The 16,968-nt window shown below is 41.7% G+C and overlaps 1 protein-coding gene across 1 annotated transcript in view; it reads left to right on the top strand.

The window, feature by feature from the left end:
• Positions 1–16,968, top strand: part of SORCS1 (sortilin related VPS10 domain containing receptor 1) — a 290,995-nt gene that overhangs the window by 64,861 nt on the left and 209,166 nt on the right. The window contains exon 3 of the mRNA XM_006088177.3: positions 11,770–11,869. Coding sequence (XP_006088239.1) covers positions 11,770–11,869 — 100 coding nt within the window. The remainder of the gene's footprint in view (positions 1–11,769; positions 11,870–16,968) is intronic.

Genomic DNA, 16,968 nt, shown 5'->3' with positions numbered 1-16,968 from the left:
ACCTTATTGAAGCTCTATCATTCTAGAAATTTTAGCTTTTTTCAAAGTAATAGGTAGGGACTAAAAATTTTTTAAAAGCTGCAAGTTACGGGTCTTGTATCACAGGAATGTACACATGAAACCTATCTGATCCTATTAGCCAGTGCCACCCAATAAATTAAAAAATAACTAAATAAAAAGCTGATATTTTAAAATGATATACTGATGCGCAATAATGAACACACCGTGTTTTCTAACCAGGCTCAATCATTTCACCCTTAAAAAAGATAAGTAGAAAACAGAGAGGATGTAACAGACAGTATGTACCTCCATCCTGACCCCGGGTGTCTCCTGCAATGTTACCATGAGATTTATCTCTAAGGCCAACATCTCAGAGGTCTGTTGTAGGCCTGTCAATGTAGAATTTTGCTGCTATGGGAATTATTGAATGTTGCAGTCATGCCTGGAGATCAGCTGGTCCAGTCCTCTCCCATTACATATGAGGAAGCAATTGTCTCATTTCCCAGTAAACTGAAGGCAGCAAATGCTCACTTATGTACCATCACGAGAAACTCAGGCTCCCACCATCTCTGGGATAAAACACAGCAAGGTGACATGACACTCCGAAAACAACTTTTACATTTTAGGATAATTGGATCATCTTAATATCAGGGAATCAAGTAGAGCCCACAGGCACCACTAAATATTTAGTTGATTATGCTTCCGGGAATACATTTTGTATAATGTTCATTTGTATGTTCTGATGGAAGGGCTAGGAGGACCGAGTAACATTGGCTTCATCTGATAAACGTTTTACTTATTTTTGCTTATTCCCCAGCAAGGCATTCTCAGTGTTCCTTTAGCCAACCAAAGTGCCATGTGAGAGGAGAAACAGCACAGGACAATGAGCAGTCTCAGCTCAAATTCATTTTCTGACAAGGATTCTAAAGCAAGGAAGATGTATACATATGCCTTTTCAGCTGGGGGCCTGGAACTTGGGAGAAACAACATACAGAATTCTTGAATGAATGAGCTTCATAGAGACTACACATTGTGCCTGGTTTTAAAGAACTAGTCCCTCATATTGGCTTATTAGATGTTTGGCTAATGATTCTCTTTCAAAAAGAAAATGGACTTTAGGATGATAACTGGAAGATGTTATGAACAGTGGTGGTTCCTTGTTTGGGAGGCAGGTGATCTAAGTTCTGGGAGCTCCAGTGGAAATTTTCATTTCTTTCCAGACAAATGATTCTGTCTTTCTAAAAGAGCACAACACATAAACGGCTGATCTGTCTTGTCTCTGCATTAAGCATGCTGGCTTCAAAAATCAACTGCCTGGGTTTGAATCCAGGTTCTAGTATGATGGTTGTGTGGCATTGGGCAAGTTGGTCATCCTCCTTAAGTCTCCATCTCTACATCTATAACATGTGGGTCATATCAGTACTTATAGGATATTATGATAATTAAATGAGACAATCCTTGTAAAACTCTTGTTCGCCCAGAGTAAGGTATGTTTTGAGCATTTGGTAGATGGTCACTGTTATTATTTATCAACCATTTGACACAGCTGGTTATGAGTATAAGGTAATGCAGTCTATTCATGGGTGACCTCAGCATGAAGATGGAAGTGTTGGACCAGAAATGTCTGGGGATTAGGGTCATATCAAAAGAGAGAATCCTTTAACTAGGATTCTCATGCCCACCTTTTCTAAATGTATCTTCACCCATGTAAATGATAAATGCATAGTGTGTGTTCCATCGCTATGTTTATATGTAATATTTTAATAAATTGATGCATAGTACACTTTACAAAAACATTAGTATGAGTTCTTTCTAAGTAAGAACCTGATTTCTCTTGCATTTGTGTCATGATTAACCATCTGACACAAAAATTCAGTGGGGAGCCCTAATTTTTTTTTTTTTGCTTCCTCACCCTCTAAAAAGAAACGCAAAGACCAAATGTGGAATTTCTCAAATTATACCTTCTGATAATAGAGGAGAACATTTCAGAGCAATGTGTTCAAGCAGTAACATTGTTTGAGCACTTTTTGGATAATAGCAAAAGCTACAATGGTGGAGAGAGGGATAGAAGAGTGGGCGGAAATGCATCTTGCTCTCTAGTAGATGGCCAGCAGGTAGGGAACATCAGATCCCTATGAGGGTAATACCGGGCAGAGAATGAAAAGCCTGTGGGAGAGGTTCAGGTGTGCTACATGGGCTATAAAGGAATCATTTCACTTCGCAGAGTGATGTGAGAAAGCTCAGGGGAGGAAGGGATATGTACATCCAGCCTTGAAGTAGACGAATGGATTTTGTTGGGTAGAAAGAAGGGTGAAAGGAGCTCATCCTGCCTTTAGAGAACATAGTCTATTAGCACAGGAAACTCTGAACATCACAGTTTCAGTGTAGAGGGGTCTGGGATGTCGTAGAAGAAAGAAGAAAGAAGAAAGACTACCAGCGATGGCATTGTCAGGCATCCCGAGAAGGTGCCTGTGGAGTAGGATCGCTAAAGATGGGAAGGAATTTGTGCCCTGGCCCCCAGCACTAGTGTGTCTGATTAGCAGAGGGTATTGCACTGCAAAGACACAGAAGCATGAGCGAGGATGCATCTGTGAGAGAGAACAAGCAGTAGTTTTCCCTGTGCTGCTGTGCACAGGTAAGTCCCAGACACCGCAGAGATGGTCGGGGCCTGCCCAGTATGGAACTTAAACTGAAGTGGAAGGTTCAGATGAGAGACACTGGAGGCAGACAGTCCTGCGTGCGCACCCGTGTGTATGTGTAGTTAGGAGAATTCTCTTCCTATTCCTTTTCCTGAAAAAGCTGAGCAAAAGACCTCTAATTTACCTTCCTTTTCTTTTTTTAAAAAAATATGTTTTTATTGAGAGTGAGAGAGAGAGAAACATCAATAATGAGAGAGAATCATTGATCGGCTGCCTCCTGCACACCTTCTACTAGGGATTGAGCCTGCATCCTGGGCATGTGCCCTTGACTGGAATTGAACACAGGACCCTCCAGTCCACAGGCTGACACTCTATCCACTGAGCCAAACCAGCTAGGGTTTTGCCTTCCCTTTCTTAAGCAGAATAGTCAGAAATCCAGTTATCAGTGCCAACCAGTTTGGGTTACTTTTATACTCAACAATGAACTGGAAGGTATTTCAGAGGTAAAGATTAACCCCTATCTTTATTGTTACCATTATTTTAGATCTCCAGTTTTATCTACAGCAGAAATATATGGCATGTATGTGGCAATGTGCTGTATACTATATCACCTCCTGTTCTGTGGAGCAATATGCATCCAATCACAAGCAAATAACATTCAGTTTCTTACCTCAACTGCCCCATGTGACTGGAAACAACACCAAAGAAGGACAATGGCCCAGAAAGCCCAGGAAGATAGGAGAGAACTTTCACAACTTGTGAACATGTAGGTACCCACCCATGTCTTACATGGAAAAATAAAATTCTAAATTCTGACAGATGGCAGAGTGGTCATTCCTTTGCATCCCATTGACACGGCCTGCCTCCTAACCCCACAGTTTAACTTCTCTCCCTCTAATTCTGCAAGTTAACCTGAAACGTTCAGGGAATCCAAGAAGCAGAGGGAAGCTTATTCAACTCGGCTGCACCATAATGTCTCATCAGCACGTTTAAATTCTATGGTTAGGCTGCCGGGCGAAGGAATTTCAGGGCAGAATCCTTCGAAAGCAGGAGACAATTGCCTTCAGCTCCCCGCCATCGTTTGATGTAGATTGCCTATTATATTCTTGAGGTATTACGAAAAATGCATTTGGAGATCTTTGCTTGACAGTGGGCAGACTACCGGAATCTGGTGACTGTATTTAAGATGTACAGGGGTTTGCTACAGCATGGGCATAGATTATTAGTTGGGCTGACAGGTTAAAAAAATCTGCCAATGAATGATAATGAAGTTATTTAAATGTCGACTCACACACATTTTCTGAGCCCTAAATTATTCCCACGGCTTTAACCTGGTGCATCCTGTGTTATCCAAGAGTAGAGTCTGCGATGCAGCCCGTGTGCCATTGGCTTTGGAAGCTATTTTTGTGCTGCCAAATGCACCAGCGCAATGAAAGGGGCTGCTCTTCATGATTTTAGGAAAGAAGCAAAACACAGACGCCACAGCTGCGATTTAGAGGCGAACGCTGCTCTGATCGCGGGACATCTCCTTGGTGCTGATTTGAGTAAAGCCCTGGCGCTTCCTGTCTCAGAGTTTCCCCTGTCGCTTGTTTTGTGACCTTGGCCATGTGGCTTGATGTGTCTGGGGTAGAACGTTTTCCCTTTCTGGGGTCTGAAGGTGGAGAAGGAGGAGCTCAGGGCATTTGGGTACTTTCTAGAACCTTTTGAAGAAGTAGCCTGGGTCATCGTTGGTTCAAAGAGTGTGCCCATTACTCATCATGCATTCATTTACCCTCCATGTGCAGAGGGCATCTGCTATGTGCCCGCACTGTCCTGGAGAATGGAGATTTGGGAGGAGAAGGTGAACAAAGATAGTCACTGCCTTTGAGGTCAACGACTTGGTCAGGACATGGATGTCAGGCAGAGGTTTCTTGATGGAAAGGTACAGGAGCATGGAACATGCCCACTCATCCCACTTCAGCCCACATAGCTGATTGTGTCTGCTAAGAGCAGGAAGCAGTAGTCCTTGCCAGGTTGCGTGAGCTTCTTACTGACTTAGTAGAAATCCAGTGGGCCACACAAGAAGAGCAAGCATCTGTCAAGTCAGGATTCATTCAGAACCACACTGTGAGCGTCCGGGGTACTCTTCTGAGAGCTAGGAAGCCAGCAGTGAACGGAACGGACATCTTTCCTGCTCCCATGGAGCTTACATCTGGTGGGTGAAGATAGATAACAAAAAACAAGTTCATCTATCAGACGGGGTAAATAGCATGAAGAGAAATGGAAGAGGCTAAGGGGAATCCGGGTGCTGGGGGAAGGGGAGGGGGTGCTGTGTCATGCAGCGTGACCGTTGTCCAGAAAGAAGCGAGAGGCCATCTGTCGAGCTATATGGGGAAAGAGCTTTTGAAGTATAGGGAATAGCAAGACTAGGGTGGGTAGGGGTAGGGGCCAGGCAGAAAAAAAGAGAAGGATTAACAATTATTATCTTGCAAACCTTCAGGTAAAAAAGTAAGTGTGGAAATAGCAGATCTGGAGTTTATTTGTTGAGGGAACCAGGGGGCTGAATGGTTACTCAGGCCCTGCATCTGATTCGGTTTGATGCCAAGTGCTCTGCATCCGTGGCATCTTGGTAACCTGCATGAGACATCATGAGATCATTAAGAGGTGGGCCCACTCACGTGGCCTATATCTCTAGCCTTTCCAGAAGCCAGGGTGGACCAGATACATGACACGCTTCCTTTTCCTCTTGGATCGTTGGGTGAGTTTCTGCTTATACTTTTCTTAAAATCGATTCTTCCTCTGCCCTTTCACTGGATGTGAAGAAAACCCAAGTTTTGATCTACACCATGTCAGAATTTGAACAGTCTCAGTTCATAGTTCTTTTACTAAGAAATGCAGGACTAGATTTTGTAAATATGTTCTTTTCACCTCTTGTAGCCTTTGAGTGTGGCAGTGTCCCATGGGGTTTAGTGGGGCAAGTTCCAAGTTGTGTGGCCTTTGGGTGGCTGGATTTATTTCTGGATCCTCTTTATCTGTAACATGTGATTAATATCCATGTTCATTTCATAGGAATCTGCACATGGAGTACTTAGATCATGTTCAATTGTATTATCTGTTAGGTTTGTGAAGCATAATCGTTTATTAAGCAGTGGGATCCTGGCACATTTATTATAGAAGCAGTGTAAATCTTTAACTTGTAAATTTCAGTTCTTATCCTTACTTCACCAATCCAAGTCCCACATAAAACGAATGCATGCCTTTTAAAATATGACAGTATGGCCTAGCCATTGTGGTTCCATTGGTTGAGCATCGCCCCATGCACCAAGAGTCACCAGTTCGATTTCCTATCAGGGCACATGTCCAAGGTTGTGGGTTCAGTCCCCAGAAGGGGGTGTGCAGAAAGCAGCCCATAGATGTCTCTCTCTTTCCCTATCTCTCTTTCTCTCTCTCTCTAATCAATAAAAAAATATTAAAAACAAATAAATAAGTTATGATACTCTAAATTCGGTTTCATTGAAAAATGGTAATAGCTTCACGAATAGCTTTCTGTTCTCAGAAAACTAAATCTCAGTCATTTTCAGAGGTTGAGATTTACCTTGAGGATTTTAATGGATTTTAGTAAGTGTTAGGCAAAGAATACAAAAAAACAAACAAACAAGAAAAAAACAAATGAGTGATAACATGAATAACAGAAGCTATAATTTATAGATAGTTCCTTATATGCCAGCCATTGTGCTGGGCACTTTTTATGGCCTAATTTAGTTTACAGACAATTTTTTTGCTGATTTATTATCTCATTTGATGGTATAAGGTTATAGTAGAGGAAATCCAATCCCACCTTTTATTCCTGCTGCTCTTTGTGGAAACTAGTCACATCCTGTATTGATCCCTTCAAGCATGATGGGACACTGCTATCTGGAAGTGAACATAAGTTCTTGGAAGACAGGTGCCATGCCTTTACCGTGGTTCCTCAACCCCTTGAAGCAACTCATTTTAGCTCTGTGCATATGGTAAATGGATAAAGACACACGCTTTCAAATGTTCTTAAAGTCACTATTTAGGATATGTTTGTAAAGAGGGTAAAGTAGGGATTAAAGCTCAAAAGCAAACACGTTCCAGCTTTGATTTAATCCCTTACATATGTATTTTCCTGGAGTGCTTATTTTTGAAGCTTTTAGCTTTTTCTACTACAGCATAGGTGCTGACAGGAGTTATGTTTTTCATCTGTAGATAAGTCAACCTGTAAACAAAACCTGAAAAAAAATTTATTTGTTTTGGAATGTTTTAAAAAATGGTACAGATTGAGACATCAAGGCTACTTATATTGCATCTTAAATATATTTGTGTCTTTGTACGATGCATAATTTTTAAATATCGTTTTCTTGGGTTTTGTTGTTGGTGGTGGCGTTTTGCCTTTACAACAATAGTAACATTATGGTTCGCATAGGCTGGCCTTTATGTTAGCAAATTTGGTTTTAAATATTTTTATTGTTCCCCTTTCCTTGTAAAGCCAAGATCCACAATCTTTCTTTTCCTTTTTTTAAACTGATATTGTGTCCCCCAAAGTATGTTGTTCAGAACACTGATCTCATTACATACACCTCAAGAATGGATCTTATAATCAAATACATTTGGAAAATGCTATATGACATATGCACTTAAGAGGTTCACAGTATTTATTAGAATAATAACATTTATGTATATGTGAATAATGAAACTTACAAGTTCTGAAGTAAAGGAACATTAAATTTTGTTTAATCAAACGTTTCCTAACTTTTAAAAAAAATCTTGGATAGCCCTAACCGGTTTGGCTCAGTGGATAGAACATTGGCCTGTGGACTGAAGGGTCTCGGGTTCCATTCTGGTCAAGGGCATGTACCTTGGTTGCGGGCATATCCCCAGAGGGGTTGTGCAGGAGGCAGCTGATCGATGTTTCTCTCTCATTGATGTTTCTAACTCTCTATCCCTCTCCCTTCCTCTCTGTAAAAAATCAATAAAATATATTTTTAAAAAATCTTGGATAATACTGCTCTGTCCCCATCCCTAGGGACGATACTTTAACTTATTAACAGCTTGTACTTGGGCTCACCAGGCAGCCTGCTGCTCAACTGTCTGTCTCTCCTCTGCTCTTTCAGAGCCCACATCCCTAGGAGACGCAGTTCCCACAGTTAACCATGGGAAGATAACTGGAAGCATCTGTTGGCTGTGAATGGGGTTTGCAGATGGGCACTAGGAATTGCCTTCCAGGGTGCAGTGCCTCCCCAAGGGCACTGTCGCCTTCACTGGGATTGGCTAAAGAATTGACCAATGAGAACATGGGCTTCACTTAGTGTTGGAGCAAGTTCCTTGAGGACCTCTGTGTTGCCAGCCCACCGTCTTTTGATTGCTTGACTGTAAAGAGATGTAGGAGGCCTCCAGGGGATAAACCATGTGGTGAGGTTGGCACAAGTGCTACCCAGAGAACTTGGTGTTGCAAATATTTGCCAGCTGGTTTGCAAATGTTGGAATGGTCTCATTTCTGTACCATTATGCCAGTGTATCCCAACTGATTGTTAGTTTTATCCACGGCACATGTCAGCTCTCTAATTCTAGTTCTATGCTATAACCTTGAGCAACTGCTAGTCTATGCCATTTTGGGTTTGTGAAAATGCATCATTTTTTTCCCTCCCTGTCTATTAATAATTACAGTAGAATAATGTTTAAACATGTAGCTTTGCTGGAATTGAGAATTCACACATTTTATTTTACTTTATGAGGTTTGAAAAATCAAGGGGCAAGAGACAGCACAAAAAGTCATGGCAGATACCTCAGAGGATTTAGATTGGTGATCCTATATAATAAAAGGCTAATATGCAAATAGACCAAAGGGCAGAACAACTGAACAACCAAACAACCGGTCGTTATGACGTGCACTGACCACCAGGGGGCGCGTGCGGAACATGGCGGGCATTAGCAGCAAGTGGCAGAGCATGGAACATGGTGGGTGTCAGCCGTGGTGGGATGGTGGAGCAGGTGAGCGGGGTGCCGGACAAAGGCGGGGTGCCAGTCGCTGTCATTGGGGCCAGCCTTTGGTGGTTACTGAAAATTCTTTGCTCCCATGCACCATGGTCCTGCCTGGCACTTGCACCTGCTGCTGGCGCCAGCCCCACTCACACCTGCTGCCGGCACCCAACACTGGCCCCGATCACTCGGCACCGTCAGCAGGTGTGTGTGGCAGCTGCCGGCTCCGATTGCCCCTCAGGGCTTCTCCACCTCCCCCTGCTCCTGAGGGGCGATCGGGGCCAGCAGCCGCCTCTTGCACCCACTGCCAGCAACATCCCCGCTTGGACCCACTGCTGGCTCCAGAGCCGCTGCTGGCACCCGCTGCCGGCGCCCAGCTCCATTCCCGATCGCTCACCCGCTGATGGTGCTGGCCCCAATAGTGCGAGCAGGGACAGCGCAGTCAGTGTGTGGGAGTGGCGGTGGTGGGAGCAGAGGTAGTGGGAGCGGGAGCAGGGCTGCGCAAAGACTGGGGACTGGGGGCCATGGCTGGAGGGGCCAGGCGGGGGCGCAGAGGATGGGCCGAGACCTGCCCCTGTGCCCACCGCAGCCTTGCAGCCCACAGTTCCTTTCAAAGTGCACGAATTTTTGCACTGGGCCCCTAGTGTTATAATAAGAGGGAAGCATCCAATAACATAGTATAAGCTCTCTGAAAAAAAATAAGTTGCTAATGTAAATCTGAACTAGTTCCTTCATTATCATCTTATCACATTTGGATTTCAGTTAAATACATACACCCACAAACACATGCAAATGAGGATGATTTTATATAAAATTCTTATTGGATAATCTTTATTTGTCCTTGTAGAATATTTTTTTAATCTAAAAATATTCATTGAATAGCTCAGGGGTCAAATTGACAGAAATTATAAGAACTAATCATCAACTCTCTCTGGGCTGGTCCCCACTACTATAGCCTCCTTTCCTTTTACCCCCTCTAGGAAAAGTGAACCATTTTCTCCTTTCCAACCTAGTTCTACTGATTTCCCCCTATCAATAGCAAAATTTACTAATGCAACAGTATTTGCACATTTCATTCTCCTCACATCACCACCCTTAATGTAGATTTTGAATCTATTTGTTTGTTCTTAAATTTGTAAGTATTGTTCAGAATAATGAATAGAAAAAACTATCCAAGAAAAGGAGCCAGAGAAAGGCTAGTAAAATTTTTGAGACAAATATGTCTTTATAAGAAGAGAAAGTTCTCTTCTCACTTACCTTTCAAACTTTTCTCATGTATCCCGGTAAGGCCAGGGTAAGAATGGGAAAAAACTAACAAATGCTGAGATTGCACTAAGTTAGAAAATAAGTCTCAGAGATTTCTTGGAGATAGGAGGAAATTTCACATCAGCATGAGTTTGGGAAGAATATGATCCAGAGGTAAAATCTATGAAAGAGTTTTGGATTTTTTTCAAATGGCCCTGAGGAAAGCAGGTTCTATCCTCAGGTTATACAAAGTGCCTTCTAGTTTATAGTGCTCTTATCAGTTCTCTTTTTAAAAGTTCTACCCATTTTCCATTTTCAAGTTCCATAGGTCTTCCAAAATTCTTTGCATTATATCCCAATCTTTGGTGATTTGAAATATCATCTAAATTCTATGAAGAATTACTATTTGTAACATATACAAATATATTACATATTGTATTACAATATATAATTGCAAGAATACAATATTATCTATAATATTTATAGGTAATATATATATATAAATTTTAGGGTGAAAATACCCTGGATCCTCAACCAGAATAAATTCTTATTTCCTTAATTCCAGAATCATATGTTACACAGCTTTCATGCTGATGTGCCTGGTCTGGAGTAGGCACTTAATTCATGGTGATGAGATTATTAGCATAAAATTCTGTTTAGCCTTTCTGACCTGTAGGAATTTGTAACTTTTATCAGTATTAGAAATGAATTAAGGTGATTACATTTTTATGTTTTTCTAATTAAACCAACTTTATCTTCTAAGCCTTGTTAATTCTTATCTGTATCATTGCACTTAACACATCATAACTTTATATGTGGCTGCCTCTCGTGTAAAGCTGTTGGATTCTTGAGAGTAGGAGTAATGTATTGTGTCCTGGTACATTTTTAGGAGCTCTATAAACATATATAAATGAATGAATAAATGAATGGTATCAGGACTCTCCTATATGTAAAAAGTAGGCTGAAAGGAACTTTTATTTATACCTGTTTACTTTAAATTAAAAAAAAATAAAGCTGTGGCATAATATTGGTAACACAGCACTGAGGGTCAGAATCCCTAGATTCAAATTCTAGCTGACCACCTATCGGCTATTTTCTTTGTATAGGTCACTTAAGTTCATTCAACCAATTTCTTCAAATACAGATAATATTCTCTACTGCACACAGTGGTAATAATGGTCTAATACAATTACAATTCTGAAATATATAATAGCTTTTCCTAGAGAAGGTGATTAAGGCCTATTTATTCAGTCTGAATCAATAAGTTGTTGACCATTGGCTGGATAAAGATGAAAGAATCTCCACAGAGATAGGGTCAGTGCCAAGAAGCAATGTCCTCTCACCTCCAGGTTGCTTAACCCTGGAAAAGGCCACTGAGTAAGATAGTGAAATTTCACTCTTTAAGACATTTTCTTGCTCTTCAATAATAGGAAACGACTGACTGACCTCTGAAAGGACTGACCCACCATATATTCTATGACTCATGGAAGAAGACACAACTTGTAGATAAATCAGGAGAACCTTCTTTTCCATTGTGCCAAAGATTAAAAGCATAAGTTTGGAAATGTCAAATCTAAACAAAAAATCTCTTTATTCTTTGGTCAATACAAGGGAAATGCTCATCTCTTAAGCTTTTAAAATTAACCACATCCTTTATGCAGTGTGCATGCATCAAGGGTTAAGGAGCAGTAGAGAGATGGAGTTTTAATTTTTACCAATTCAATTTAAATGCAAATGTTAATCATCACATGATGCCACTGTGTACATAATTAAGCATCATTATATACTGCATGAATCACTTAGCAACTTCCCTAGAGCCATTCTACTATGGAAAACATACATTATACTGACAAGCAGCCAAATGACGTATCCTTCTGTCCTCATTAATGCTCCTTTTGAATTATAGGTCAACCGATTATGGGACAACCTATGAGAAGCTGAATGATAAAGTTGGGTTGAAAACAATTTTAAGTTATCTCTACGTGTGTCCTACCAACAAGCGTAAGGTAAGAAATGTATATTCAGCATGCTACTTAGTCATGATATGATTTCTGTTTTGCTTGGCTAACCTCTCTAGCCACCTAAAAATCCATTACAGTTAAGCTTTAAGAGATGTATAGATGAGCTGATGAACGTTAAGGTGGTAAAATGTCTGACATTGTAATTTTCAGATCAGCAGCTGTGACTGTAGGAGGGCAAGGTGTAGGTATATCATTACCATTTTCAAAAGGCAACTACAGGCAATGAGTCTTGTTAGATGGAGGCTGCTGACTCTCTCATAAGACCTCTGACCAATCAGCGATGAGAATCAGAATGAGCCTTGACAAAAAGATGGGATTTTCATCTGATGTCCCCCCGTTTTCCATTGACATGGAGTAAATAAATGAACTAGAATAGACGTGAGTACATTGTCACTATAGCAGGTTGGGAGTTTTATTTCTAAAGTTTATGCAGCCTGCATACAAACGCCAGGATGGAGTTACTGCTGGAATGAACCCGGCAGATCACCATATAGCACACCCTAATTTTACAGGTGAGAAAACTAAGGTTTAAAGAAAAGAAGTGGCTGAAACTGGTTTGGCTCGGTGGATAGAGCGTCGGCCTGCGGACTGAAAGGTCCCAGGTTCGATTCCGGTCAAGGGCATGTACCTGGGTTGCGGGCACATCCCCAGTGGGAGATGTGCAGGAGGCAGCTGATCGATGCTTCTCTCTCATCGATGTTTCTAACTCTCTATCTCTCTCCCTTCCTCTCTGTAAAAAATCAATAAAAATATATTTTAAAAAATAATAAAGAAAAGAAGTGGTTTGCTCCCATGGCAGTTATGGGCACAGTTTGGACTAGAATTCAGGTCTCGTGGTTGACAGTCATAGTACAATATACTGCTCCTATTACTCTTCCAAGAGAGATATTTTCTTAGGAAGAAAATGTTTGCTTTTAAATAAGAAAATTTCAGATATGTCAGTAGTGACTGTTAATGGCCTTGGGCAGGGTCTTCATTTTGTTACCCAGACTGTGGAAGGTGGATGAGAACAACTCTAAACAGTTATCTTCAACACTGGCTGCACATTCAAAGCACTAAGCGGTCCCCAAATGTCCAAGCCCCGGTCCCATCCGATTGCTCGGGATTAGGGCTCAGGTACCTTGAGCAAACTCCCCAGATGCTTCTGGTTTGTGTCTAGGATGAAGAACCACTTATGCAAAGTATAATGTTCCCTGTAGCTCTAAGCATGTCAAGTTCTTCAATAGGAGCAGCAGAACTTTCCAGGTGCCCATAGACTCTGGTCCGATGGCTGGAGTAAAAACCCAGCTAAGCCAATTAGCAAGTGTACAACTATGGTGATGTTCTTACTCCTCCAAGCACAGTGTCATCAATTGTAAAATAGAGGATAATTATAGGACATACCTCAGGAGGAGAATTGTGAATATTATATGAAATAAGTCATTTCCAGTGTTTAGCACAGACTAGTTAACTTAATCAATGTTTTCTCTTCCCTTTGTTCTTCTTTTCTCACCTTCTTTTTCCTCCTCCTTCATATAATTATTGGAGGTCACAGTAGTGATTATCCTCTATAAATAGCAGTGTTCATTAGAACTTTCTACAGTAATAGGAATGTTGCTCTATGCTGTCCAGTACTGTAGACAGGAACCACTTGGGGTCTTGAGTATTTTGAAATATGGCTAGTGTGACCGAGGAACTGGGTTTTACATTTTACGTAATGTTAATTCATTTAGAGGCAAGTGCCCACATGTGGCTGATGGCCACAGTATTACACACCACAGTTTAATAATGTCATCTTCAATGTTGAGAGATAGACCCTGAACATTCCTATCACCCCCTTACTGGCTGATTATTGGTCCATCATCAATAATTAGATATAGACAATTTTGATCTGCTGTATATAGAACTAAATTGAGGAGCTGAACTTATATTCTCTAAAAAATATTTTTATCGATTTCAGAGAGGAAAGGAGAGGGAGAGAAAGAAATACCAATGATGAGAGAGAATTGACTGCCTCCTGCATGCCTCACACTGGGGATCCAGCCCACGATCCTGGCATGTGCCCTGACCGGTAATTGAACCATGACCTCCTAGTTCATAAGTCGACACTCAACCATTGAGCTACACTGGCTGGGCTATCCTTTATTTTTGTGATGAGCTTTAGTTATTTTGCTTGGCTTTGAATCAATTCTTGTAAACCCTATTGATTTTTCCTCTAGTTCACATTTTTAATAAATTTTGTTTAGCAATCAACAAACTGTAAGCACCATAGGCTGCAAAGAGAAATAAGCCAGCGTTCCACCCTCAGAGGTCCTGTATTTTCGTAATAAATGGAACATGACATTTTTGTCATTGAAAGTTTCCTCGAGAATATTTCCACCTTGCAGGTGACTGTGGGTGAGTCATTTACATTTCCCCTTTGTAAACTGATCTAGGCAAAACAAAGAAATTTACTAGAAGAGGTCTGAGAATTGTTCTAATCTAATGTCCATTAGAAGAAAATATGATTTAAAATTACAAGATTTTGCCCAGCCAGCGTGACTCAGTGGTTGAGCATTGACCCATTAACCAGGAGGCCGTGGTTCAATTCCTGGTCAGGGCACATGCCCAGGTTGCCGGCTGGATCCCCATGCAGGAGTCAACCAATCGATGATTCTCTGTCATCATTGATGTTTCTATCTCTCCCTTCCTCTCTGAAATCAATAAAAATATATTTTAAAATATATAAGATGTCAAATATCATAAGTAAGCATAGTCTTTTCATTAGCATCAGAATAGGTGATGACCTAGAGATTCCGAGATTGTTTGCAGGAGCAGGACTTGAAGAGTGAGACTCTGAAGTCCTGAGGTAGGTAGCTCCTGAGACTGAAAGGAAAGCTTAGACAGCATACAGCAAGGTGCCCTGCCATGGAGTCCACTCATGTCAGTATCCCAGTCTCACTCCCACTGCACCTGAATCTAGAGCTATCTGGGGGACTTTAGAGAGGGCGTTTGGCCACGGGAGTTTTGCTGAAAGCAAGACTTGGCCAACCCTAAGTCCAGAGAAAGAGAAGGGGTTGCTTATGACTGTGAGACAATGGTTTCCTCTGGGACAGCTCCATTCCAGAAGCAGAGCCAGGCCTGAGCTGTTTAAGTCACCGTATTTATGGGAGTAAGAGAAGGGTTTGCCTCTCTTCCTCTACAGATAACGGAGGCCTTCAGGGTCACTTTCCGCGATGTTGATAGATTTAAGAAATATTGGAGGACCATGGAGGTCTTTCCAATGGTTCCGAAATCAATAAAGTTGACATAGCAGTATATTTGTGTCCAGTTTTTCTACTTATAAAGTGAATATCACCATGAAATACGTATTTCTTCCCCCAACGGGACATACTTGGACCAGAGATAGTACCTGCACAACATTTTAAAGTGTGAATGTATTTCCCCAATCAGTGAAGATTTAGATTAAAAAAGAGGGGGGAGGAGAAAGAGGAAAAGAAAAGGAAAAGATCAAGCTGTATTAATTATGCAGGACAAAGGCCCTTAAGTTTCTTCCAATTCCCCCAGGACTTCTGCGCCCTCCAGCGAAGAGGCAGGCTCCTGTAAAGGGTTGTGTTAGTTCTTTGAGTTCCCTAGGGAGCTCCAAAACCAGGGAACATCTTTTGTACCAGATATTTCTATTTGCTTTTCATATCTGTGGGAGCCACTGGAAGAAAACTGACATCGGGGTCACTGCCTTGCGGTCCCAGAAACCTGTTTTGCCTTCCTGTTCTCATTGCTATTTTTAGCTGCTCCTGAGGACCAGTGGGGTTCTTCAATCACTGGTCTCAGGCAGCAGGCCTGCCCTGGCTTTGCAGGCAGTTTGTTAGGGGCGTTCCTGGGATCAGAGTCCAGAACAAAGCAGGCCCTTATTTACAGTTTAAATTGATGATCGTCCACTGGCTGTTTCGCTGCAAGCCTGCTGTAAATTACAGCAGCTTTCCCTGGATGGGTCGGTTACCGTGAAAACTGTAATCTCGTCATAGGTCAGGATAGGAAATCTTGATTCAGAGACATAGAAAGGCTGCTGCCAGGTATTATCCTAGCAGTATATTTGTGTACAGTTTTTCTACTGATGAAGTGAATTCATCACCGTGAAATACATATTCTCCCCCCAAAGGGACATACTTGGACCAGAGAAAGTCCCTGCACAACATTTTAAAGTGTGAATATATTTCCCCAATCAATGAGAATTTATATTTAAAAAAATAAAAAAGGGAGGGCCCAGCCTGCATGGCTTAATGGTTGAGCGTCAACCTATGAACCCGGAGGTCACAGTTCAATTCCCGGTCATGGTCAGGGCACATGCCCAGGTTGCAGGCTCAATCCCTGGTGGGGGGCGTGCAGGAGGCAGCCGATCAATGATTCTCATCATTGATATTTCTGTTTCTCTCTCCCTCTCCCTTCCTCTCTGAAATCAATAAAATATGTTTTAAAAAAACGAGGGGGAGGGGGTCTGGGGAAGAAAGAGGAAAAGAAAAGGAAAAAGATCAAGCTCTATTCATTATGCAGGACAAAGGCACTTAAGTTCCTTCCAATTCCCCCCAGTATTATCTTATACTGCCTTCCAGAAGGAACCCTGCACCTGACCTCTGATGTATAAGATGGGCTCAAAGGAACAGGGATGGGGTGGATCCTAGTGGCAGAGGATAGGCAGGCTTAGCTGTCTGTCCTGTATCTCCAAAGGAGAGCATTCTACCCCCTCCCCCCACCCCGACTTCATGGTAAATCCCAATGCTTGTTGGTGTCAGCAGTGGTTTGTTGGGTACATAAATATAATCTTCTATGAGAAAAGATGATTTAACCGATGCCCAAAATAAAAAGCTGGGTTGTAGAGGGTAAATGAGAAGAACAATTCAAATGTAGCAAAGAAAGAAAAAATCAATGCGGAAAGCTCAGCCGAGGGCCCTCTCTCCCTCCCCCCCTTCCTTTTTTAAATTCTTCCGAGTTTATTGGTATTCTGCCTAAAAAGAAAACTTTCTTTATCCTCTGTGTGTATCTATTAGCAATACTTTCCCATAAGCCCCAACCAACTTAGCCGTTCTCCCTTCATGAGATGTTAACATCTTCAAGGATTAAAGAATACA

The sequence above is a fragment of the Myotis lucifugus genome, unplaced genomic scaffold, assembly GCF_000147115.1.
Source record: "Myotis lucifugus unplaced genomic scaffold, Myoluc2.0 scaffold_44, whole genome shotgun sequence".
NCBI lineage: Eukaryota > Metazoa > Chordata > Mammalia > Chiroptera > Vespertilionidae > Myotis > Myotis lucifugus.
This window is presented reverse-complemented; position numbering and strand designations above follow the sequence as displayed.